This window comes from Rhea pennata, chromosome 37 (genome assembly GCF_028389875.1).
Source record: "Rhea pennata isolate bPtePen1 chromosome 37, bPtePen1.pri, whole genome shotgun sequence".
Taxonomy (NCBI): domain Eukaryota; kingdom Metazoa; phylum Chordata; class Aves; order Rheiformes; family Rheidae; genus Rhea; species Rhea pennata.
In genome coordinates this window covers 31,131-55,660 of record NC_084699.1, presented here as the reverse complement: position 1 = coordinate 55,660, position 24,530 = coordinate 31,131, and the positions used below count along the sequence as shown (strand labels likewise).

Here is a 24,530-nt window from a genome sequence, read left to right as displayed (position 1 = left end):
TGCCGGAAGCTGCCGAAACGGCGGCGGAAGCGGCCGAGCGTTGCCAGAAGTAGCCGAAGTGCTGCCGGAAGCGCCCGAACGCTGCCGGAAGCAGCCGAAGCGGCGGCGGAAGCGGCCGAGCGCTGCCGGAAGAGGCCGAGCGCAGCCGGAAGGAGCCGAGCGCTGGCGGAAGGAGCCGAAGCGGCGGCGGAAGGAGCCGAAGCGGCGGCGGAGGCAGCCGAGGCGCGGCCGGAAGGAGCCGAAGCGGCGGAGCGGGGCGGGCGAGCGGCGCCACACAAGATGGCGGACGGGGAGGAGGTGACTCTGGACGGGCGGCCGCTCCATCTGCTCCGCGTCGCCGACCTCAAGGCGGCCCTGGAGCAGCGCGGCTTGGCCAAGAGCGGCCAGAAGAGCGCCCTGGTCAAGCGGCTCCGCGGGGTGAGGGCGGCGGCGGCGGTGGGGCAGCGGTGGGGCGGGAATGGCGGCGGCGCGGGGATGGGGTGGGGGGGCGGTTGGGACCGGCCGCGCATGCGCGGTGCGCGCGAGACCCCCCCCCACACACGGTGCCGCCGGTTTCCCGCCAACGGCTGAGGGGAGCCGCCGCGCGCATGCGCAGAGCGGGCCGGGGGGGGGGGCGCCCGGGTTTGGGGGGGAACCGGGGGGATTCGAGGTGACGTGTTGGGGGGAGCACGCGTTTTGGGGGAGCTCGGAGGGTTCTGAGGTGGCGTGGGGGGGCAGGCGGTTTTGGGGGAGCTCGGAGGGTTCTGAGGTGGCGTGTTGGGGGGGCAGCCGGTTTTGGGGAGATCGGAGGGTTCTGAGGTGGCGTGGGGGGGGCAGCCGGTTTTGGGGGAGATCGGAGGGTTCTGAGGTGGCGTGTTTGCGAACAGCTGATTTTTGGGGGATTCGAGAGGATTTGAAGTGACGTCGGGTTGGGGGGACACTCATTCTGGGCAGAAACAAGTGTTTTTGAGGTGACTTGGGGGGCCACTGATTTTGGGGGGAATCGAGAGGATTTGAGGTGATCGGTGGGGGCGGACACTCGTTTTGGGAGAAAATTACTGGTTTTGAGGTGCCGTGTTGGGGGGGCAGCTGGTTTTGGGATGAATGGAGTGGATTTGAGGTGGCGTTGGGCTGAGGCGGACACTCGTTTTGGGGAAAACGACTGTTTTTGAGGTGCCATGTTGGGGGGCAGCTGATTTTGGGGGTACAGAGTGGATCTGAGGTGGCATTGGGCGGAAGGACACCTGTTTAGGGAGAAAATTAGTAGTTTTGAAGTGCTGTAGGGAGCAACTTGCTTTGGGGAAAATCGAGTAAATTTGAGGTGATGTTTGGGGGACAGCCAGTTTTGGGGAGAATTGAGCAGGTTTGAGGTGACACATTGGGGAATATCCCCAGTTGTGGGGAGACTCGGTTGGATTTGTGGTGATGTGGGAGGGGCACCCAGTTTTGGGGGGAATCGGTAGCATTGGAGGTCACGGGTTGGGGGGACGCCCGTTTTGGGGGAAACGATTGGGTTTGAGGTGATGTGGGGGCGCACCTCGTTTGAGGGGGAATTGGAGGGATTTGAGGTGACATGTTGGGCGCGTGGTTTTGGGGCACATCGAGGGAATTTAAGGTGGTCTGTTGGGAAGCAGTTGGTTTGGGGAAGAACCAGGTGGGTTTGAGATGACGTCAGGTTGGGGAGTGCCTTGTTTTGGCTGGAATTGGCGAGATTTGACGCGTTGTTGGTTTGGAAAATTAGATTTTTTGGGGAAAACTTAAAGGTGTTTGAAACAACATCATGTTGGGGGGGTGAGATCTATTTTGGCGGGGAATTGGGGAAATCTGAGGTGACAGATTGGGGGTGCTCGGTTTGGGGCAGATCGACTGGGTTTGAGGTGACAGGAGCTTGGAAGGCACGTGAATTTGGGGGGAATTGGGTAGAATTGAGGTGATGCTGGTTTGGAGAGGACGTGATTTTGGGCTGAGTTGCAGGGATTTCAGGTAACGCCGCCTTGGGGGAGCAGCCGCTTTGGGGGGGCTGTGGGGCAGCAGTGGCGTGGGGGGTGCCTGTTTTGGGGGCAAACGAAGTGGATTTCAGATGACAGCAGTTTGGGTGGAGAACACTCCTTTCAGGGGGAAACCGGGCATTCTGAGGCGACATTGGTGTTAGAAGGACTTGGGGGTCCAAGAGCAGCTCCGTGGGGGGCCCCACGGCTGATCCCCCCCTCCAGGGGACGCTTAGGGGTCCGCGCCGTGGGGAGAAGGTCGGCGGAGGACTGACCCCGACGTCCTCTCTTTGCAGGCGCTGATGCTCGAGAATCTCCAGAAGCACTCGACGCCCCACGCCACCTTCCAGCCCAACTCCCAGGTGAGCCCCACGGCGCGGCGCCCGGCCCCACGGCGCGGCGCCCGGCCCCACGGCGTGGCGCTCGGCCCCACGTCTTTGCCCGGTTCTAGATCGGTGAGGAGATGAGCCAGAACAGCTTCATCAAGCAGTACCTGGAGAAGCAGCAGGAGCTGCTGCAGCAGCGCCTGGAGCGGGAAGCGCGCGAGGCCGCCGAGCTGGAGGGTGAGCCCGCCACCGTGGGGCGGCCGTGGGGCTGGCGCGGCGTGCGCATGGGACTGGGGGGCACGCTGTGGGGCTGACGCCCACCTGCCCGCCCGCAGCCTCGGGGAGGAGCTGCCCCGCGTCGCGTGAGGGTGACGACTCGGACGAGGAAGGCGCCCGTCGGCAGGAGCGGCGCTCCGGCAGGGTCCGGCAGGTAGGTCGCGGCGACGCCGTGGGGCTTTGGAACGTGTGGGGCAGGCCCCACCGACCGCCCCACCGTCCCGTCGCCCCTGCCCCACACTAGGCCCGAGCTGCCAAAGCCCCCGAAAGCGGCCCGGCCAGTGGCCGGGAGGAGCGGGAAACGCCGCCCCGAAGCCGCCGTGGGGCAGCCCGGCCCCCGCTGAAACCTGGCGAGGAGGAGGAGGAGGAGGAAGAAGATGAGGAAGAAGAAGAGGAGGAAGAGGAGGAGGAGGAGGAAGAGGAAGAAGAAGAAGAGGAGGAGCAGCGAGCGGCTGTGGGGCCAGCCGGCCCCGAAGAGGGGGGCGCCGCCAGCCCCGCCGCCCCCCAAGCGCCGCCGCCCCCCTGCCCGGCCGCGGGGTCCCCGCCGGCCCCCCAGCAAGCAGAGCCGGCGGCCACCGCTGCGGCCGCTGCCACCGCCGCCCCCCCGGGGGTGCCCCCCGCCGCCACCTCCGCCCCCCAGGATCCGGGCGATCCCGGCGACCCGTCTCCCCGCCGAGAGCAGCCCGCGGCGGAGGCCGGGGCCTCGCCGTCGCCCCCGCGGCTCACGGAAGGGGCGGCGCCGCCGGCCCCCCACGGCGAGGAGGAGCCGCCGCCGCCGCTGCTCACCAAGGAGCCTCCCGCCGCCACCGCCGCCGCCGAGACGCCGGCGGCCCCGCGGGGCCGTTCGCCCTCGCCGCCCGCCCGCCGCCGCCGCCGCGCTTCCTCGGGCTCCTCCTCGGCCTCCGGCACCTCCGAGTCGGCCTCGCCGCCGCGCCGCCCCTCGCGCTCCCCGTCGGGCTCCCGCTCCAGCAGCGCCGGCAGCAGGAAGGTGAGCCACGGCCACGGCCCTGCTTCCGCCATGGGGTGGGGGTGGGGGGTCCGCAATCGGGGTGGTGGCTTGAACCACCTAGAGCTTGTTCGTGCTTGGTGGTACCTGTTGCAACACCTAGAACAGTCACGGTGTTTTACTGGGGGACTCAGAGCTCGGTCCTGGCTGGTGTTCTAGGTATCCCAAGACATGTCAGGCACAGAGATGTTTCGTTGGGGCACCTAGAGCTTGGTTGGGGCTGATGGTACTTGTTGGGGCACCTAGAACAGTTAGGGATATTTGGTACGGGCACCCAGAGCTGGACAACAGCTAGTGGCACCCGTTGGGGTACCTAAAACGGCCAGAGATGCTTTATTGGGGTGCCGCAGCTCTGTCCTGATTGGTGATACTTGTTGAGACACCTAGAACAGCCAGGGACGTCCGATCGGGGCACCCGGAGCTTCATTGGGGTTGGTGGTACCTATTGGAACACCAAGAACAACCAGGGACGTCTGATTGGGGCACTCAGAGCTGGGTAACAGCTGGTGGCATCAGTTGGGCCACCTAGAGCCAGTGTTTGGGCAGGGCAAAGCAGTTGGGACAGTTAAAGTCAGTGGGACCACTATGTTCTGACGTTTCTGTTTGGGTCATAGTTAGGGGCAGCAATTGGGACAGCTAGAACCAGGTAGGCGGGTCACATTGGGGTGTTTGGAGCTGGTTTTTGGCCAGGACAGCTGTTGGGGTACCTAGAACTGTCCAGAACACCACACTGAGGTGTCAGGAGGTGGGCTGCAGCCTAATAGGGCATTTGGGGGTGCCTAGAACCAAGTGGGATGCCCTGTTGGGGCAGCTACGGCTGGTTTATTGGTGGGGGGCACCCATTGGGGCACCAGGGACTAGTGGGGCTGCCGCATCTGGGGCTGGTGTCTGGGCAGCGGTTGGGGGACCTAGAACGAGTCATGTTTCTGAATGGGGGTGTCGGGACTTCGATCACGGTGAAAGCTGCTCTTTGGGGCACCTAGAACCACCCAGGCCCTTTCCTTGGGGTATTTGGAGGTAGCGCACAGCCACAGGCCACTCGTTGGGCTATCTAGAACCATCCAGACTGTCCCGCTAGAGCGTTCAGAGCGAGTTTGTAGTTACGGGGAACACGTTGGGGCACGCGGGAACACCCGGACGGGTGAGTAAAACGTTTGGTGTCGGTGTTCCATTGTACGTTCTTATTAGAGCTATGTGGGAGGTTACAGAGTTGTGTCTTTGGTATGTCTGGAATTGAGTTATGATCCACGCAGGTAATGGAGTATTTAGAACCAATCGGGTTGCGTTTTGGGGATGTTTAGAGCTGATCTACAGTTGTACAGGTAGCGAGAACCAGCCAGGTCGTTTCTTAGGACCGTCTGGAGCCAGTCCTTGGCTGGCGGTGCCTGTTGGGGCACCTAGAACCGTCTGAGTTGCCTCTTTGGGCCGTCTGGAGCCTGTCGATGTCCGACGGTGCCCGTTGGGGCACCTAGAACCGGCCAGGTCGCGCCTTCGGGCCGTCTGGAGCCTGTCGCCGGCCGACAGCACCCGTTGGGGCACCTAGAACTGGCCGGGTCACCCCTTTGGGCCATCTGGATCCTGTTGGCTGCTGACGGCACCCGTTGGGGCACCTAGAACCGTCTGAGTTGCCTCTTCGGGCCGTCTGGAGCCTGTCGCCATCCGACGGTGCCCGTTGGGGCACCTAGAACCGGTGCTGGTGCTGCCCCCCGGCGGGCACCGGACCCCACTAACCCCCCGCTCCTGTCTCTGCAGGGCGGCCTGGAGGGGCCCCAGGGCCCCGGGGGGGTCGTGTGCCCCCCGCCACAGCCGGACCCGGAGAGGTAAGTTGGGGGGCGGGGTCAGCGCTACGGAGGCGGTTGGGGGGAGATGTGGGTCTGGAGGAGCCCTATGGGGCCAGTGGGAAGGTGATGTGGGTCTGAGAGACCCTGGTGGGAGGCTTTGTAAGGGAGATGTGGGTCTGGGGGATCTAGTTGGGAGGTTCCTTAGGGGAGATGTGGGTCCGAGAGACCCTGGTGGGAGGCTTCGTAAGGGAGATGTGGGTCTGAGGGATCTCGGTGGGAGGTTCCTTAGGGGAGTTGTGGGTCTGAGAGACGCTGGTGGGAGGCTTCGTAAGGGAGATGTGGGTCTGAAAGACATTAGGAGAAGCTGGTTGGGGGGAGGCGTGCATGGAGGAGACCCCCGTGGGGTTGTCTGGGGGGAGATGTGGGTCTGGGGGACCTCAGTGGGGGCAACTGGGGGGAGACGTGGGCCTGGGAAGACCCTGCTGGGGTTGGTTAGGAGACGCCGTAGGGGAGATGTAGGTCTGAGAGACCCCCGTGGGGCTGTCCTGGGGGGTGATGGGGGTCTCGGGGAACCCCTGTGGGGTTGGCGGGGGGGAGGTGGGGGTCTGCAGGCCCCCCATGGGGGAGGTGCAGGCAGAGAGGGGCTGGGGGGGCCTCCTGATGAATGTGTGGGTCTGGAGGACGTTTATCAGCCACGTGTGGGTCTGGGAGACTGCTGTGGGTCTGGGGGAGGCCGGAGGAGTGAAACGTGGGTCCAGGATTCTCCCCTCTGCAGCCGGTTGTGGGGAGATGGGGATCTGGGGGACCCACGCGAGCAAGGTGTGCGTCGAGAGGGTCGTTGTGGGGAAGATGTGGGTCTGGGGGCGCCTCATGGGCGAGGCGAGCGTCCTGCAGTTAGTTGTGGGGAGATAGGGGTCGAGCAGACCCCGATGGGGGAGACGTAGGTCTGGGGGACCCTCACAGAGGAGTTCAAGATGCGTGATGTGTGGGGAGATGTGGGTCCAGGGAACTCCCCGAGGCCAGGTGCGGGGGGAGATGCGTGTCTGGGGGGCTCACGGAGGAGATGTGGGTCCCGGCGTTTCTCATGGACAACATGTGGGGGGAGATGGGGGTCCAGGAGACCCACGTGGGGGAGATGTGGGTCTGGGGGGTGTTCATTGGCGACGTGTGGGTCCAGGGAACCTAACTGCAACCACTTGGGGGGGGGGTCTGGGAAATCGTCATGGCCAAGATGGGGGTCCAGGAGACCCCTTCGAGGTCAGTTGTAGGGGGAGATGTGGGTCCGGGAGACCCCCCATGAGGGAGATGTGGGTCTGGGGGACCCTCGTGGGTGAGATGTGAGTCCAGAGACCCCCCTTGAGACAACTTGTGGGGGGAGGTGTGGGTCTGGTGGATGTCCACGGGTGAGACGTGGGTCCAGGGGATCCTTCTGCAGTGAGTTGTGGGGGGAGGTGTGGGCGAGGAGATGTGGGTCCGGGAGACCACCATGAGGGAGAGGTGGGTCTGAGGGAGCCTCGTGGGTGACATGTGGGTCCAGGGCACCTCCCTGACACAACTTGTGGAGGGAGATGTGGGTCTGGAGGACTCTTGTGGTGCAGATGTGGGTCATGGAGTCTCTCACGTGCAAAATGTGGGGGGAGACGAGAGTCTAGGAGACCCCTAGGAAAAGAATGTGGGTCTGGTGGAGGCACACGGGCAAGATGTGGGTCTAGGTGACCCCCTCGCAACCAGTTATGGGGGGAGACATGGGTCCAGGAGGCCCCCACGAGCGAGATGTGGGTCTGGGGGACCCTCATGGGCCAGGTGATGGTCCAGAGAACCCCCCTGAGATGACTCGTGGGGGGAGATGTGGGTCCGGGAGACCCCCACGAGGGAGATGTGGGTCTGAGGGAGCCTCGTGGGGCAGGCGATGGTCCAGAGAACCCCCCTGAGATGACTCGTGGGGGGAGATGTGGGTCCAGGAGACCCCCACGAGGGAGATGTGGGTCTGAGGGAGCCTCGTGGGGCAGGCGATGGTCCAGAGAACCCCCCTGAGATGACTCGTGGGGGGAGATGTGGGTCCAGGAGACCCCCACGAGGGAGATGTGGGTCTGAGGGAGCCTCGTGGGGCAGGCGATGGTCCAGAGAACCCCCCTGAGATGACTCGTGGAGGGAGATGTGGGTCCGGGAGACCCCCACGAGGGAGATGTGGGTCTGAGGGAGCCTCGTGGGGCAGGCGATGGTCCAGAGAACCACCCTGCGATGACTCGTGGGGGGAGATGTGGGCCCAGGAGACCCCCACGAGGGAGATGTGGGTCTGAGGGAGCCTCGTGGGGCAGGCGATGGTCCAGAGAACCCCCCTGAGATGACTCGTGGGGGGAGATGTGGGTCCGGGAGACCCGCATGGAGCAGACGTGGGTCTGGGCCGCCCTCGTGGGGCGACGTGGGTCTGCGCCCCACGGCTGTGGGGATGGGTTGCTCTCCCCTCCCCCACGCGGCGCAGGGTCCCTCCCCCCCCCCCAACCAGCCTCTCCCAGGGGCTGCTGGGTAAGCGGCAAGATGGCTGCGCCGCCCGCCCGCGGCCGCCCCGCGCCGCCCCGGCCCGGCCCCCTACAATAGAGCGGGGCCCCCCCGCGCCCCACGGCCGCCCCACGGCCGCCCCCCGCGCCCCGCGGCCCGCCATGCTCTCCGAGGGCAAGGACGGGTGAGGAGCCCCCGGCCCGGCCCCCCGGCCCGGCCCCACGGCGCCGCCGCTCCGCTCGGCGCCCCCCGGCTTTGTCTCCCGGGGGCGGGGGGGGGGGGTGGCGGCGGTTGGGGGGCCGGCGCGTGTGGGGCTGGGGGGGCGGGGGGGATGTGGGGCTGGGGTGTGCTAGGGAGGTGGTGGGGTTTGTGGGGCTGGAGGGGTCTGTGGGGCGAGGATGTGGGGCTGGAGGGGTCTGTGGGGCGAGGACCCACTGGGGGGGAGGGATCTGTGGGGCTGGAGGGGTCTGTGGGGCGAGGACCCACTGGGGGGAGGCATCTGTGGGGCTGGAGGGGTCTGTGGGGTGGGACCTGCTGGGGGGGGATCTGTGGGGCTGGAGGGGTCTGTGGGATGGGACCTGCTGTGGGGACAAGGGATGTGTGGGGCTAGAGGTGTCTGTGGGGCTGGGACTTGCTGTGGGGCAGATATGTAGGGCTGGGAATTGCTATGGGGGGGATGTATGGGGCTGGAGCGATCTGTGGGGCTGGGTCCTGCTGTGCGGGGTTTGTGGGGCTGGGAACTGCTATGGGAGGGGGTCTGTGGGGCTAGAGAGATCTGTGGGGCTGGGACCTGGTGGGGGGGGGGGGCTGGGGCTCGCCATTGGGGTCATCTGTGGGGCCAGGACCCCTCATGGGGGTGTCTGTGGGGCTGGGGCTTGCCATTGGGGAGATCTGTGAGGCTGGAGAGATCTGTGGGGCCGGGACTCGTCGTGGGGGCATCTGTGAGGCTGGGAGCTGCTGTGGGGGGGAGCTGTGGGGCTGGGGCTTGCCATTAGGGGAGGATCTGTGGGGCTGGGAACCACTGTGGGGGGGAATTTGTGGGGTTGGAGGGATCTGTGGGGCTGGGACCCGTCATGGCAGGGGGGCAGGACCCGCCGTGAGGGGGGTTCTGTGGGGCTAGAACCCGCCGTGGGGAGGATGTGGGGGGCCAGGGGTGTCTGTGGGGCTGGGCAATGCCAGGGTGGGATCTGGCGGGATCTGTGGGGCTGGGACCCGCCGTGGGGGGAATGTGGGGGGCTGGGGGTGTCCGTAGGGCTGGGACCTGCTGTGTGTGTGTGTGTGTGGGGGGGGGTTGTTCTGTGGGGCTGGAGATGTCTGTGGGGCTGGGACCTGCTGGGTGTGGGGCTGGGAGTGTCTGTGGGGCCGGAACCATCCATGGGGCTGGGAGCCATCTGCATTGGGGGGCAGATCTGTGGGGCTGGCGGCGTGTGGGGCGCTCCCCCCACGCGTGTGGGGCTCTCAGTGGGGCTGCGACACCTCTATTTCCTTCCGGGGGGTGGACGCGTGGGGCCGGGGTCATCTGTGGGGCCGGGGCGGCGGGCCGCCGTGGGGCCGCCCCACTGACGCTGTCCCCGCAGCGAGGAGCCGGCGGCGCCCATGGAGCCGGGCCCCCCCGGGGCGGGCGCCAGCCCCCCACGGCCGCCCCCCGAGCGCCCCACGGACGCCGAGCGCCCGGAGGTAACGGAGGGGGGGCGGGGGGCGGGCGGCGGTGGGGGGCCGGGGGGCGGGGCCCGGGGCGGGCGGGGCGGCGGCGGGGGGCCGGGGGGCGGCGCGGGGGGCGGGTTGGGGGGCGGGTTGGGGGGCGGACGGGCCCCCCGCACCCCCCCGGCGCCGCTGACCTTCTCCTCTGGGCTCCTTTGTTCGGCTCCTCGGCGCGACGCCGGCGCCGCCCCGGCCGCCAGGACCCACACGTGTGGGGCGCCCCGCCGGCGCCAGCCCGCCCTCCCCCCCCCACACGCTGCCCCGGACCGCCGTGAGCTCCTACGGGACCCACGCGTCACTTGGGGGGCACCTCGAAGCACCATGAGCTCCTACGGGACCCCCGTGTCGCTTGGGGGGCACCCAGTGCCAGAGTGAGCTCCTCTGGGACCCCCACGTCGCTTGGGGGGCAGCTCGAAGCACCGTGAGCTCGTACAGGACCCCCATGTCAATTGGGGGGCACCTTAAACCACCATGAGCTCTTACGGGACCCACATGTCAATTGGGGGGCAGCTCGAAGCACCATGAGCTCCTACAGGACCCCCCATGTCAATTGGGGGGCACCTTGGACCACCATGAGCTCCTCTGGGACCCCCATGTCGCTTGGGGGGCACCTTGGACCACCATGAGCTCCTCTGGGACCCCCATGTCGCTTGGGGGGCACCTTGGACCACCATGAGCTCCTGTGGGACCCCCATGTCGCTTGGGGGGCACCTCAAACCACGATGAGCTCCTTGGACCCCCATGTCGCTTGGGGGGCACCTCGAAGTACCATGAGCTCTTACAGGACCCCCATGTCAATTGGGGGGCACCTTGGACCACCACGAGCTCCTGTGGGACCCCCATGTCACTTAGGGGGCACTTTGAACCACCATGAGCTCCTGTGGGACCCCCATGTCACTTAGGGGGCACCTCGAAGCACCATGAGCTCCTACAGGACCCCCATGTCACTTGGGGGGCACCTTGGACCACCACGAGCTCCTCTGGGACCCCCATGTCACTTAGGGGGCACTTTGAAGCACCATGAGCTCCTACAGGACCCCCATGTCGCTTGGGGGGCACCTTGAACCACCATGAGCTCCTACGGGACCCACATGTCACTTGGGGGGCACCTTGAACCACCACGAGCTCCTGTGGGACCCCCGTGTCACTTGGGGGGAACCCAGGACTGGTGTGAGCTCCTGTGGGTCCCCTATGTCACTTAGGGGGCGCCCAAGACTGGTGCGAGCTCCTGTGGGACGTTTGTGCCGCTTAGGGGGCAGCCAAGACCAGCGTGAGCTCCTGTGGGTCCTCTATGGCACTTAGGGGGCAGCCAAGACCAGCGTGAGCTCCTGTGGGACCTCTGTGTCACTTAGGGGGCACCCAAGACCAGCGTGAGCTCCTGTGGGTCCCCATGGCACTTAGGGGGCACCCAAGACCAGCGTGAGCTCCTACAGGACCCCCAACCTGTGATGGGGGGCACCCAGGACTGGTGCGAGCTCTTGGGGGGCTCCCGACGCCACTGTGAGCTGCTATGGGACACCTAAAGCTACTTGGGGGGCACCCAGCGGCGGCCTGAGCACCTGCGGGACCCCCAAGCCCACGTTGAGGGCACCCAACGGCCACTTGAGCGTCTCCAGGACCCCCAAATCCAACTTGGGGGCACCCAGCACCGGTGGGAGCGCCTCCGAGACCCCCAAATCCAACTTGGGGGCACCCAACGGCCACCTGAGCATCTCCAGGACCCCCAAATCCAACTTGGGGGCACCCAGCACCGGTGGGAGCACCTCTGGGACCCCCAAATCCAACTTGGGGGCACCCAACGGCCACCTGAGCATCTCCAGGACCCCCAAATCCAACTTGGGGGCACCCAGCACCGGTGGGAGCGCCTCCGAGACCCCCAAATCCAACTTGGGGGCACCCAACGGCCACCTGAGCATCTCCAGGACCCCCAAATCCAACTTGGGGGCACCCAGCACCGGTGGGAGCACCTCTGAGACCCCCACGTTCACGCTGAGGGCACCCAACGCCAGCGTGGTCATCTGCGGGACCCCCACCTCTCACCGGGGAGGCACCTGACAGCAGCGTGAGCACCTCTGGGACCCCCACGTCCCCGTTGGGGACACCCAGCTGCACCCCATGGACCTCCGGGACCCCCATGTCCCCCTTGGTGGTACCCAGCACCGACTTGGTCTCCTCTGGGGGCACCCGACAGCAAATCGAGGACCTCTGGGACCCCCATGTCCTCCTGGGGACACCTGAAGCTAGCTGAGGGTCCCCATCAGTGAGGCGAGGACCTGCGGGACCCACAGATCCGCGCCGGGGCCGCCCAACGCCGCCGCAAGCACCTCTGGGACCCCCGGACCCACAGCGGGGCCACCCAGCGCCAGCGGGACCTTACGTCGCTCACGGAGGTGCGACCACCTCCAGCAGCTCCGGGTTGACGTTGAGGGCACCCAGGGGTGGCCTGAGCACCTCCAGGACCCCCCACACACACGCACACGTCCCTCTGGGGGGCACCCGGCTGCCCCCCAAGGACATCCCGGCCCCCCAACGTCACCCCGGGGGCGCCCGGCGCCGTCTCGGGGACCGCTGAGACCCCCAGTGTCTCCCCTGGGGGCACCCAGCACCGCGTAAAGCACGTACAAGACCCCCAACGCCCCCCCCCAGCTGCACCCATGGACCTCAGGACCCCCGACGTCTTCTTTTGGGGCACCTGCCACCAACTCAAGGACTTCTGGGACCGCCGCGTGCTCCTTGGGGACACGTAGCTGCACCCCATGGACCTCCAGGACCCCCACGTGCCAATTGGGGGCACCCACCTGCACCCCATGGACCTCCAGGACCCCCTCGTGCCAATTGGGGGCACCCAGCACCTACTTAGGGACCTGCAGGTCCCCCCAGCATCTCCTTTCGGGGCACCTAACAGCAGACTGAGGACCTCCGGGACCCCCGTGTCCTTCTGGGGACCCCTGGCACCAGCTCAGGGACTTCTGGGAGCCTCCAACATCTCCTCTGGGGGCACCTGCCACCTAACCACGGACGTCCAGGACCCCCGTGTCCTTCTGGGGACCCCTGGCACCAGCTCAGGGACTTCTGGGAGCCTCCAACATCTCCTCTGGGGGCACCTGCCACCTAACCATGGACGTCCAGGACCCCCGTGTCCTTCTGGGGACCCCTGGCACCAGCTCAGGGACTTGGGGAGCCTCTGGCGTCTCCTCTGGGGGCACCTGGCACCTAACCATGGACGTCCAGGACCCCCATGTTCCCCTTGGGGGCACCTGGCACCACCTCAGGGACTTCTAGGAGCTCCCCAACATCTGCATTGGAGGCACCTGCTCACCGATCACGGTCCCCCAGCGACCTAATGGCCCCCCGGTGGCACCCTGTGCACCCCATGGACCTCTGGGACCTTCATGTCCCCCCTGAGAGCACTAGGCGCCAAATCAAGGACCTCCGGGACCCCCTGGCTTCGCCTTTGGGGGTACCTGCCACCAAATCGAGGACTTTCGGGACCTCCACGTCCTACTTGGTGGCACCTGGCACCTGCTTAGGGACCTCTGGGAGCCCCATGTCTCCTTGGAGACACCCAGCAGCACCCCCTGGAATTTTCAGACCCCCCAAAGGACCCCTTAGGGGCACCCAGCCCCAAACTGAGGACCTCCACATTCCCCTGATGGCACCTGGCACCTTTTTAGGGACCTCTGGGACCCCCTAAAGTGCCTGTGGGGGCACTCACCACCAAATCAAGGATGTCCAGGACCTCCATGTTCTTGCTTGGGGGCACCTGGCTGCACTCCATGGATCTCCAGGACCCCCACATCCTCCGTAGGGGCACCCACCACTGAATTGAGGACCTCCGGGGGCCCCTATGCTCTCTTTGGGGGCCTCCATCACTGAACTGAGGACCTGTGGGCCCCCCATGTCTCCTCGGGGGCACCCACCACTGAACTGAGGACCTCCAGGACCCCCATGTCCTCCTTGGGGGCACCCGCCACCATATTGGGGACCTCCAGGAGCCTTATGTCCTTTTTGGGGGCACCCCACAGCACCCATGGACCTTTGGGACCTCCGTGTCCTCTTCAGGGGCACCCACTACCAAATTGAGGAGCTCCGGGACCCCTGTGTCCAACTTGGGGGCAAATGACTGCACCCCATGGACCTCTGGCATCCCTATGCCTCCTTGGGGGCACCCGCCACTGAATTATGGACCTCTGGGACCCCCATGTCCTACTTGGGGGCACCTGTCACTGAATTATGGACCTCTAGGACCCCCATGGCCTGCTTGGGGGCACCCACCACCAAGCTGAGGACCTCCGGGACCTCCATGTTCTCCTTGGGGGTACCCATCACTGAATTACGGACTTCTGGGACCCCCATGTTCTGCTTGGGGGCATCTACCACCAAATTGAGGACCTCCGGGACCTCCATGTTCTCCTTGGGGGGTACCAATCACTGAATTGAGGACCTCCGGGACCCCCATGTCCTCCTTGGGGGTACCCATCACTGAATTATGGACCTCTGGGACCCCCATGTCCTACTTGGGGGCACTTATCTCCAAATTGTGGACCTCTGGGACCCCCCTGTCCTCCTCGGGGGCACCCACCACCAAATTGTGGACCTCTGGGACCCCCGTGTCCTCCTTGGGGGTACCCATCACTGAATTATGGACCTCTGGGACCCCCATGTCCTACTTGGGGGCACCCACCACCAAATTGAGGACCTCTGGGACCCCCATGTCCTCCCTGGGGGCACCCACCACCATATTGAGGATCTCCGGGACCCCCGTGTCCTCCTTGGGGGCACCTCGCAGCACCCCATGGACCTCCGGGACCCCTCCCCCCTCCCAGCCCCACGGCGGCGCCAGGACCTGGGGGCGCCCGCCCCACGGGGGTGCGCGTCCGTCCGTCTGTCCCCCCCCCCCGAACCACCCCCCCTGCCGCCGAGAGGCCTCGGTGGGGCGCGGGGGGGGAGGGGGGGCACCCCCGACCCCGACGTAAGGACACCCCCCCCGCTCCGCGTCCGTCCGTCCGTCCGTCCGTGTCACACCTGGGGTGTGTGTGTGGGGGGGCGGCAGCCATCTTTGTGCCCCTCCCCCCCCCCAGCTTGGCGGGTGGGGAGGGGGGGTGGGAGTGGGGGGGGGCTCCTGCTCCCCCCCCCTTTTGCTGGTTGGGGGGGGCTGCCCCCGGGGGGAGGGTGGGCGGGGCCGGAGGAGGGGGCGTGGCTCGGCCCCGCCCACCCCGCTGACCGCGACCCCTCCCCCCGCCTGTTCCGCCCCCCCTCCCCTCTTCCGGGGACCCCCCCTCTCCCCCCCCCCCCGCCCCCCAACCTCTCCCCGCAGGGCCCGGCCCAGCCCAAGGCCTTCAAGAGGAAGATCTCCGTGGTCTGTGAGTGCGGGGGGCGGGGCCTGCGGGAGGGGGCGGGGCCCGAGGGACGGGGGGTGGGCGAGCGACGGTGCCAAGGCAGAGCGCTAGGGGGGCGGGGCCTAGGGCAGGGGGTGGGGCCACCTCCCCGGGGGCGGGGCTTAAGGCAGGGGGGCACCATGTGTTCCTTGGGGGCGGGGTTGAAATCGGGGGGCGGGGCCTTCAGGCTGGAGGGGCGGGGCTGTGCAATGGGGGCGGGGCTTAGGGCTGGGGTGGTTACAGGGGGTGTGCGGGGGGGAGGGTCAGTGCAGGGGCGGGGCTTAAGGTAGGGGCGGGGCTTAAGGTAGTGGGCGGGGCTCGGTGCTGGGGGCGGGGCTTAGCGAGGGGCAGGAGACGGCGGAGCGGGGTGGTGCGTGGGGGGGAGGAGGTGGAGCCTCGCGGTGGGCGGGGCCCCGCGAGGCCCCGCCCCCCCGCTCTAAGCTCTCCCCCCGGCCCGGTGTGGGGCAGCAGCGGCCGCCAAGGGGGCGGCGTCGGGCAGCAGCGACACGGAGGGCGGCGGGGGGGGGCGGCGGCGGCGGCGGGGGGGGGCCGCAAGCGGCGCTGGGGGGCCTCCACCGCCTGCACCCAGAAGCGGCCCTCCATCAGCATCACCACCGAGTCCCTCAAGGTAGGGCCCCACGGAGCGCCCCACGGCGCCCCACGGCGCGCCCCACGGGGGCCCGGAACCGCCCCGCGGGACCCAAAACTGCCCCCGGGACCCCAAAACCGCCCCACGGGGACCCGGAACCGCCCCGCGGGGCCCAAAACTGCCCCACGGGGCCCTGACCCGCCCCACGGGACCCAAAAGTGCCCCCGGGACCCCAAAACTACCCCACGGGGACCCGGAACCGCCCCACGGGGACCCCAAAACCGCCCCACGGGACCCAAAACTGCCCCACGGGGCCCTGACCCGCCCCACGGGGCCCACGGCGCGCCCCACGGGGACCCAGAACCGCCCCACGGGACCCAAAACTGCCCCACAGGGACCCGGAACTGCCCCACGGGGACCCACGGCCCGCCTCACGGGGACCCGGAACCACCCCACGGGACCCAAAACTGCCCCCGGGACCCCAAAACCGCCCCACGGGGACCCGGAACCGCCCCGCGGGGCCCTGACCCGCCCCACGGGGCCCTGACCCGCCCCACGGGGCCCACGGCCCGCCCCACGGGGACCCGGAACTGCCCCACGGGACCCCAAAACTCGACACGGGGACCCAAAACTGCCCCTGGGACCCCCAAAACTTCCCCCCGGGACCCCAGAACTGCTCCTGGGACTCCAATCTGCCCTCGGGACCCCTGACCTGCCCCACAGGGACCCCAACCTGCCTCACGGGACCCCCAACCCACCCCCCCGGGGACCCTGACCCACCCCCGAGGATCTCAACCTGCCCCCGGGACCCCAACCTGCCCCTGGGACCTCAGAACTGCCCCCCGGGACCCCCAAAGCCTCCCCCTGGACCCCCGGGCCTGCTCCCTTGGGCCCCCAAACCTCCCCCCAGACCCCCAGGGTCCCCAAAACCTCCCACTGGGCCCCCAGGACCCTGAGGCCCCCAAAACCTCCCCCCAGACCCCCCAAACCTCCCCCAGACCCACAAAGCCCCACCCCGAGCCCCCAAAACCTCCCCTTGGACCCCCCAAACCTCCTCCATGGATGCCCAGACCCCCCAAACCTCCCCCCAGACCCACAAATCCCCACCCCATCCCCCAAAACCTCCCCTTGGACCCCCCAAACCTCCCCCCAGACCCACAAAACCCCACCCCGAGCCCCCAAACCTCCCCCCACACCCCCCAAACCTCCCCCCAGACCCACAAAGCCCCACCCCGAGCCCCCAAACCTCCCCCCAGACCCCCCAAACCTCCCCCCAGACCCACAAATCCCCACCCCGATCCCCCAAAACCTCCCCTTGGACCCCCCAAACCTCCCCCCAGACCCACAAAACCCCACCCCGAGCCCCCAAACCTCCCCCCACACCCTCCAAACCTCCCCCCAGACCCACAAAGCCCCACCCCGAGCCCCCAAACCTCCCCCCACACCCCCCAAACCTCCCCCCAGACCCACAAATCCCCACCCCGATCCCCCAAAACCTCCCCTTGGACCCCCCAAACCTCCCCCCAGACCCACAAAACCCCACCCCGAGCCCCCAAACCTCCCCCCACACCCTCCAAACCTCCCCCCAGACCCACAAAGCCCCACCCCGAGCCCCCAAACCTCCCCCCACACCCCCCAAACCTCCCCCCAGACCCACAAATCCCCACCCCGATCCCCCAAAACCTCCCCTTGGACCCCCCAAACCTCCCCCCAGACCCACAAATCCCCACCCCGATCCCCCAAAACCTCCCCTTGGACCCCCCAAACCTCCCCCCAGACCCACAAAACCCCACCCCGAGCCCCCAAACCTCCCCCCACACCCCCCAAACCTCCCCCCAGACCCACAAAGCGCCACCCCGAGCCCCCCAAACCTCCCCCCAGACCCACAAATCCCCACCCCGATCCCCCAAAACCTCCCCTTGGACCCCCCAAACCTCCCCCCAGACCCACAAAACCCCACCCCGAGCCCCCAAACCTCCCCCCACACCCCCCAAACCTCCCCCCAGACCCACAAAGCCCCACCCCGAGCCCCCCAAACCTCCCCCCAGACCCACAAATCCCCACCCCGATCCCCCAAAACCTCCCCTTGGACCCCCCAAACCTCCCCCCAGACCCACAAAACCCCACCCCGAGCCCCCCAAACCTCCCCCCAGACCCCCCAAACCTCCCCCAGAGCCACAAAGCGCCACCCCAAGCCCTCAAACCTCCCCCCAGACCCACAAAGCCCCACCCCGAGCCCCCCAAACCTCCCCCCAGACCCCCCAAACCTCCCCCCAGACCCACAAAGCCCCACCCCAAGCCCCCAAACCTCCCCCCAGACCCACAAAGCCCCACCCCGAGCCCCCCAAACCTCCCCCCAGACCCCCCAAACCTCCCCCCAGACCCACAAAGCCCCACCCCAAGCCCTCAAACCTCCCCCCAGACCCACAAAGCCCCACCCTGAGCCCCCCAAACCTCCCCCCAGACCCCCCAAACCTCCCCCCAGACCCACAAAGCGCCACCCCGAGCCCCGCAAACCTCCCCGCGGGCCCCCGAAACGTCCGCCCCGGCCGCCGGGGCGCTCGGTGGCCGCCGGGGGGCTCGGTGGCCGCCGGCCCCACGTTGCTCCCCCCTCCCCGCGCGGCGCCGGGGCAGAGCCTGATCCCGGAGATGAAGGCGGGCGGCGGGCAGGAGGCCGTGGTGGACCTGCACGCCGACGACGGGCGCCTCTCGGAGGAGGAGGCCGAGCGGCCCGGAGAGCCGCCGGCGCCGGCGCCGTCGTCCTCGTCGTCCTCGTCGTCGGCCCGCGAGCCGCCGCTCAAGATCTGCCGCACCGTGACCCAGGTGAGCGCCCGGACGCCGGGGCCCCCTCGTCCCTCCCCCCGCCCCCTCGGGGTGCCCCCCCCGCCCCCCCCCGCTGACGGCGCTGCGGGCGCAGGTGGTGCCGGCCGAGGGGCAGGAGAACGGGCAGGGCGAGGAGGAGGAGGACGACGAGGAGGAGGAGGAGGAGGAGGAGGAGAAGGCGGCCGCGGAGGAGCGGCCCGAGGCGCCGGCGCCGGCCGAGGTGGCCCTGCCCCCCCCCGCTGAGCACGAGGTCAAGAAAGGTGAGCGGGGGGCGCCTGGGGGGCACGTGGGCACGCGGGGGGACGAGCTAGGGGACACGTGGGGACGAGCTAGGGGACGTGGGGACGAGCTAGGGGACATATGGGGACATGTGGGGATGAGTTTGGGGACACGTGGGGACACGTGGGGACGTCCTGGGGGACGTGAGAATGTGTGAGGGGACACGGAGATGAGCTAGGGGGCACGTGGGGACGTGGAGACGAGCTAGGGGGCACGTGGGGACACGTGGAGATGTCCTGGGGGATGTTGGGACAAGCTAGGGGGCATGGGGACGAGCTAAGGGACATGTGGGGACACTTGGGACGTCCTAGGGGAGGTGGGGACGAGCTAGGGGGCATGTGGGGACGCGTGGGGACGTCCTAGGGGAGGTGGGGACGAGCTAGGGGACATGTGGGGACGCGTGGGGACGTCCTAGGGGACGTGGGGACGAGCTAGGGGGCATGGGGACGAGCTAGGGGACATGTGGGGACACGTGGGGACGTCCTGGGGGATGTTGGGACAAGCTAGGGGGCATGGGGACGAGCTAGGGGACATGTGGGGACACGTGGGGACGTCCTAGGGGATGTTGGGACAAGCTAGGGGGCATGGGGACAAGCTAGGGGACATGTGGGGACACGTGGGGACGTCCTGGGGGACGTGGGGACGAGCTAAGGGACATGTGGGGACACTTGGGACGTCCTAGGGGAGGTGGGAACGAGCTAGGGGGCATGGGGACGAGCTAGGGGGCATGTGGGGACGCGTGGGGACGTCCTGGGGGACGTGGGGACGAGCTAGGGGACACGCAGCATGGGCTGGGGCCACCATGGGGTCACACCGCCGTGGGGTGACATCGCCATGGGGTGACTCCACCATGGGTTGACACCACCATGGGATGATGCCACCATGGGGTCACGCCGCCATGGGGTGACGCCACCATGGGGTCACGTCACTATGGGGTCACGCCGCCATGGGGTCACGTCACTATGGGGTGACACCGCCATGGGGTGACACCGCTGCGGGGTGACGCCACCGTGGGTTGACACCACCATGGGTTGACGCCACCATGGGATGGTGCCACCACGGGATGGCACCACCATGGGGTCACGGCGCTATGGGGTCACGCCGCTATGGGGTTACACCGCCGCGGGGCGCGGCCGCCGTGGGGCGCGGCCGCCGTGGGGTGACGCCCCGCCCCCCGCCCCCCCGCAGTGACGCTGGGCGAGACGCGGACGCGGCGCTCCATCAGCCAGCAGCGCCTGGGCGTCTCCGTCACCATCGACGACCCCGTGCGGGCGGCCCAGGCGCCCTCGCCCCCCCGCGCCGCCCCCACCCCCATCGTCCACGTCTGCAACCTGGTGAGCCGCCCCCCAAGTGGGGGGCCGGGACCCCCGCGCGGCGGCAGGACGCCCTCGCGTGGGGCTGGGACCCCCTGCGTGGGGCTGGGACCTCCTGCGTGCAGCTAGGACCTCCTGCGTGCGGCTGGGACTCCGCCATGTGGGGCAGGGAACCCCCCACAGGGGATTGGGACCCCCAAGTGTGGGGCTGGGACCCCCAAGGGTGGGGCTGCAACCCCCAAGGGTAGGCTGACGCCCCCGGACGGCGTCGGGACCCCTCGCGTGGGGCTGGGACCTCCTGCGTGTGGCTAGGACCTCCTGCGTGCGGCTGGGACTCCGCCATGTGGGGCAGGGAACCCCCCACAGGGGATTGGGACCCCCAAGTGTGGGGCTGGGACCCCCAAGGGTGGGGCTGCAACCCCCAAGGGTAGGCTGACGCCCCCGGACGGCGTCGGGACCCCTCGCGTGGGGCTGGGACCTCCTGCGTGTGGCTGGGACCTCCTGGGTGAGGCTGGGACTCCGCCATGTGGGGCAGGGAACCCCCCCACAGGGGATTGGGACCCCCAAGTGGGGGGCCGGGACCCCCGTGCGGCGGCAGGATCGCCTCGCGTGGGGCTGGGACCTCCTGCGTGGGGCTGGGACCTCCTGGGTGAGGCTGGGACTCCTCCACGTGGGGCAGGGAACCCCCCCACAGGGGATTGGGACCCCCAAGTGGGGGGCTGTGACCCCCAAGTGTAGGACTGCGACCTCCAAGGGGAGGGCCGGCACCCCCGCACGGCATCAGGACCCCTCGCGTGGGGCTGGGGCTCCCTACCTGAGGCTGGGACTCCACCACGTGGGGCAGGGACCCCCAATGTGGGGCTGAGGCCCCCAAGTGTGGGGCTGGACTCTCACGCATGGGGCCGCAGAGGTCCAGGGCAGCCGGGGGGGCTGGAACCCCCCTTTTGTGGGGCTCTTGTGGGTCCGGGACCCCCTACCCCCAGGATTGGGAGTGTCCCGTGTGGGGCCGGGACCCCCCCCCCGCCCCGAGCCGAGCCCCCCGCTGCCCCCCAGGTTCGTCCCTTCACGCTGGGGCAGCTGAAGGAGCTGCTGGGCCGCACGGGGCGGCTGCTCGACGACGGCTTCTGGATCGACAAGATCAAGTCGCACTGCTACGTCACGGTGAGGCGCCGTGGGGCGCGCCGTGGGGCACGGGGGGGCGCGCCGTGGGGCGGGCCGTGACCCCCCCGCCCCACAGGACGCCTCGGTGGAGGAGGCCCTGTGCACCTGCAGTGCCACGCGCTGGCCGGGCGCCGTGGGGCGGGCCGTGGGGTGGGGCGGGGGGCGCGCCATGGGGTGTGGGGGGCACGCCGTGGGGCAGGCCGTGACCCCCCTGCCCCACAGTACGCCTCGGTGGAGGAGGCCTTGTGCACCCGCAGTGCCCCGCGCGGGCTGGGTGCTGTGGGGCGGGGCAGGGGGCGGTGGGGCGCGCCGTGGGGCACGGGGGGGCGCGCCGTGGGGCAGGCCGTGACCCCCCTGCCCCACAGTACGCCTCGGTGGAGGAGGCCCTGTGCACCCGCAACGCTCTGCACGGCGTCAAGTGGCCCCAGTCGAACCCCAAGGTGCTGGCGGCCGATTTCGCCCAGCAGGAGGAGGTGAGGGGGCGTGGCCAGGGCGGGGGGGCGGGGCTAGGCCGGGGGGTGGGGGCTGAGGGGCTGCTTGGGGCAGGGTGTGGCTAGGGGAGCTGGGGGTGGAGCCACGGGAGGCAGGGGTGGGGCTGGGGGCGGGGCCAGGGGCTGGGGGCGTGGCCAGGGGGTGGGGGTGGAGTCAGAAGTGGGGCTGGGGGTGTGTGGCCAGGGGAGCTGGGGGTGTGGCTGGGACAGGGCTGTGGGGCAAGGTGTACGGCTGGGGGGTGCATTGGGGCTGGACCCAGCTGTGGGGTGGGCCGGGAGGCCGTGGGGCAGGCTGGGAGGCCGCAGGAGGCCATGGGGCAGTACAGCGGGCCAGGGGACAAGCCGTGGGGCAGGCTGGGAGGCCATGGGGCGGGCTGTGGGGCAGGCCAGGGGGCTGTGGGGCAGTATGGCAGGCTGTGGGGCAGGCTGGGAGGCCGTGGGGCAGGCTGTGGGGCAGGCTGTGGGGGCAGTACGGCGGGCTGGGGGGTGAGCCGGGGGTCAGGCCAGGGGTCTGCAGGAGGCCGTGGGGCAGCATGGCGGGCCGTGGGGCAGGCCGTGGGGCAGGCCGTGGGGCGGCGATGACGGCGTGTATCCCCCCCCCCGCCTCCCGCAGCTGGACTTCCACCGGGGGCTGGGCCCGGAGCGGGCGGAGGGCGCGTCGGAGGAGGCGGGGCCGCGGGGGGCGGGGCGCGAGGCGGGCGGGGGCGGGGCCGGCGGGGGCCGCGCCCCCCGGGAGGCGGAGCGTGCCCAGTGGGCGGAGCGGGAGCGGGAGATGGAGCGGCGGGAGCGGACGCGGGCGGAGCGCGAGTGGGACCGCGACAAGGGGCCGCCCCGCTCCCGCTCCCGCTCCCGCTCCCGCTCCGGCTCCGCCCCCCGCGAGCCCCGCCCCCGGCACCGCCCCCCGGACAAGGACCGCCCCCGCTCCCGCGAGCGGCGCCCCGACAAGAAAGGTGGGCGGGGCCACGGCGGCAGGGGGGCGGGGCCGCCCGGGAGGGGGCGGGGCCGCCTGGGAGGGGGCGGGGCTGGGGCACACTGCCGAAGGGGGGGCGTGGCTAGGGCGTGGTGGCACCCAAGTGGGCGTGGCTGTGGCAGGAGGAGGCGTGGCCACATAGGAGGGGGCGTGGCCGTGGCAGACTGCTGCCGGGGGGCGGGGCTACACCGGGATGGGGGCGGGGCACGTGAAGGGGCGGGGCTAGGGCAGGACGGTGCCAAGGGGGCGTGGCTATTGCGGGAGGGGGCGGGGTTAGGGTGGAACGCTGCCCCCCCCCCGGGGGCGTGGCTATGTCAGGAGGGGGCGTGGCCAGGGCAGAACGCTGCCAGGGGGGTGTGGCCACGTGGGGGCGTGGCCAAGTGATGGGGGGTGTGGCTAGGGTAGAGCGCTGCGGGGGGGCGTGGCCTCCTGCAGGACGGGCGTGGCCAAGGCAAATAGCTGGTGGGAGGGGGCGTGGCCACGGGGGGGGTGTGGCCGTAGCGGCTCACTCCCTCCCGGGGGGGGGCTATGTGGAGGGGCGGGGCTTGGGCAGAAACACTGCTGGGGGGCGGCTGCGGAGGAGGGGGGCGTGGCCGGGTAGGGGGCGTGGCCGGGGAAGGGGGCGTGTCCTGGCGGCGCTGACCCCGCCCCCCGCCCCGCCCCGCCCCCCAGAGAAGCCCCCCGAGGAGCCGCCGGCGAAGCTGCTGGACGACCTGTTCCGCAAGACCAAGGCGGCGCCCTGCATCTATTGGCTGCCGCTGACCGACACCCAGGTGGGCGGGGCCTCGGGGGGCGGGGCCACGAGGGGGGCGGGGCCACGAGGGGGCAGGGCCTCCCCCTCCTCCGGCACCTCCGCGGCTCCCCGCGTCCCCCTGCCTCTCCCCACAGCCCTGATGCCCCCCCCACATCCCTCATCTCCCCCCCGACGTCCCCCCCCACATCCCCCCCCACGTCCCTGATGTCCCCCCCCACGTCGCCCACATCTCCCCCCACGTCCCTGACCCCCCCCAACGTCCCCGATGTCCCCCCCCACATCCCCAACATCCACCCACACATCCCTGATGTGCCGTCCACGGCCCCCCACGTCCCCCCACGTCCCCCCGTGCCCCTTGCTCCCCCCCCACGTTCCCCCGTGCCCCTTGCTTCCGCCCCCACATCCCCCCACAGCCCCCGGTGCCCGTTGCGTCCCCCCCCACGTCCCCCCCCGGCGCCCCCCGGCGCGGCTGACGCCCCCCCCGGCCGCGGGCCCGCAGTTCGTGCAGAAGCAGGCGGAGCGGGCGGCGCGGGCGCGGGAGCGCGAGCGGCGCCGCAAGGAGCAGGAGGAGGAGGAGCAGCGGCAGCGCGGGCGGCAGCCCGAGCGCGACAAGGGCCGCCGCGACGGCGCCCACCACCACCACCACCACCACCACCACCACCACCACCGCCACCACCACCACGCGCCGCCGCCGCAGCCGCCGCCGCCGCCGCCGCCGCACCACCGCGACGGGCACCACCGCGCCGACGGCGCCGACGGTGCCCACCACCACCACCACCACCGCGCCGATGCCGGCAGTCACCACCGCGAGCGGCCCGCCGCCGCCGCCGCCGCCGCCGCTACCACCGCCGCCGCCGGCACAACCGCCACAACCACCACAACCGCCGCCGGCACAACCGCCGCCACAACCACCGCCGGCACGACCGCCGCCGGCCCCGCGGCGCCCGCCGAGCGCGCCCGCCGCGACGCCAAGCGCCGCAGCCGCAGCCGCAGCCGCAGCACCCCCGTGCGGGACCGGGGCGGCCGGCGGTGAGACCCCCCCCCCTTGCCTCCCTGCCCCCCGAGCCGCCCCACGCCTGTGGGTCGCCGTCTCCTCCTCTTCCTTGTCGTCGTCGTCGTCTCCCCCCGCCACCCTCCTCCCCCCCCCCGCTGCCCCCTGCCCCCGCTCTGCCCCCCGGAACAGGTGGGGGTAATAAAATGGCCGCCGGCGTTTCTA

At 69.7% G+C, this 24,530-nt stretch overlaps 1 protein-coding gene across 1 annotated transcript; it reads left to right on the top strand.

The window, feature by feature from the left end:
* Nucleotides 1–98: 98 nt before the first annotated feature.
* Nucleotides 99–24,530, top strand: ACIN1 (apoptotic chromatin condensation inducer 1). Its single transcript, XM_062598812.1, is given in 18 exon segments — nt 99–417; nt 2,264–2,329; nt 2,419–2,530; nt 2,629–2,723; nt 2,814–3,557; nt 5,328–5,395; nt 9,433–9,532; nt 14,874–14,919; nt 15,406–15,473; nt 15,476–15,562; nt 18,158–18,346; nt 18,441–18,606; nt 19,814–19,959; nt 20,992–21,099; nt 21,465–21,572; nt 22,204–22,540; nt 23,233–23,333; nt 23,814–24,530. Coding segments are annotated over 18 exon segments (3,213 nt in total). The 5' UTR covers nt 99–279; the 3' UTR covers nt 24,348–24,530.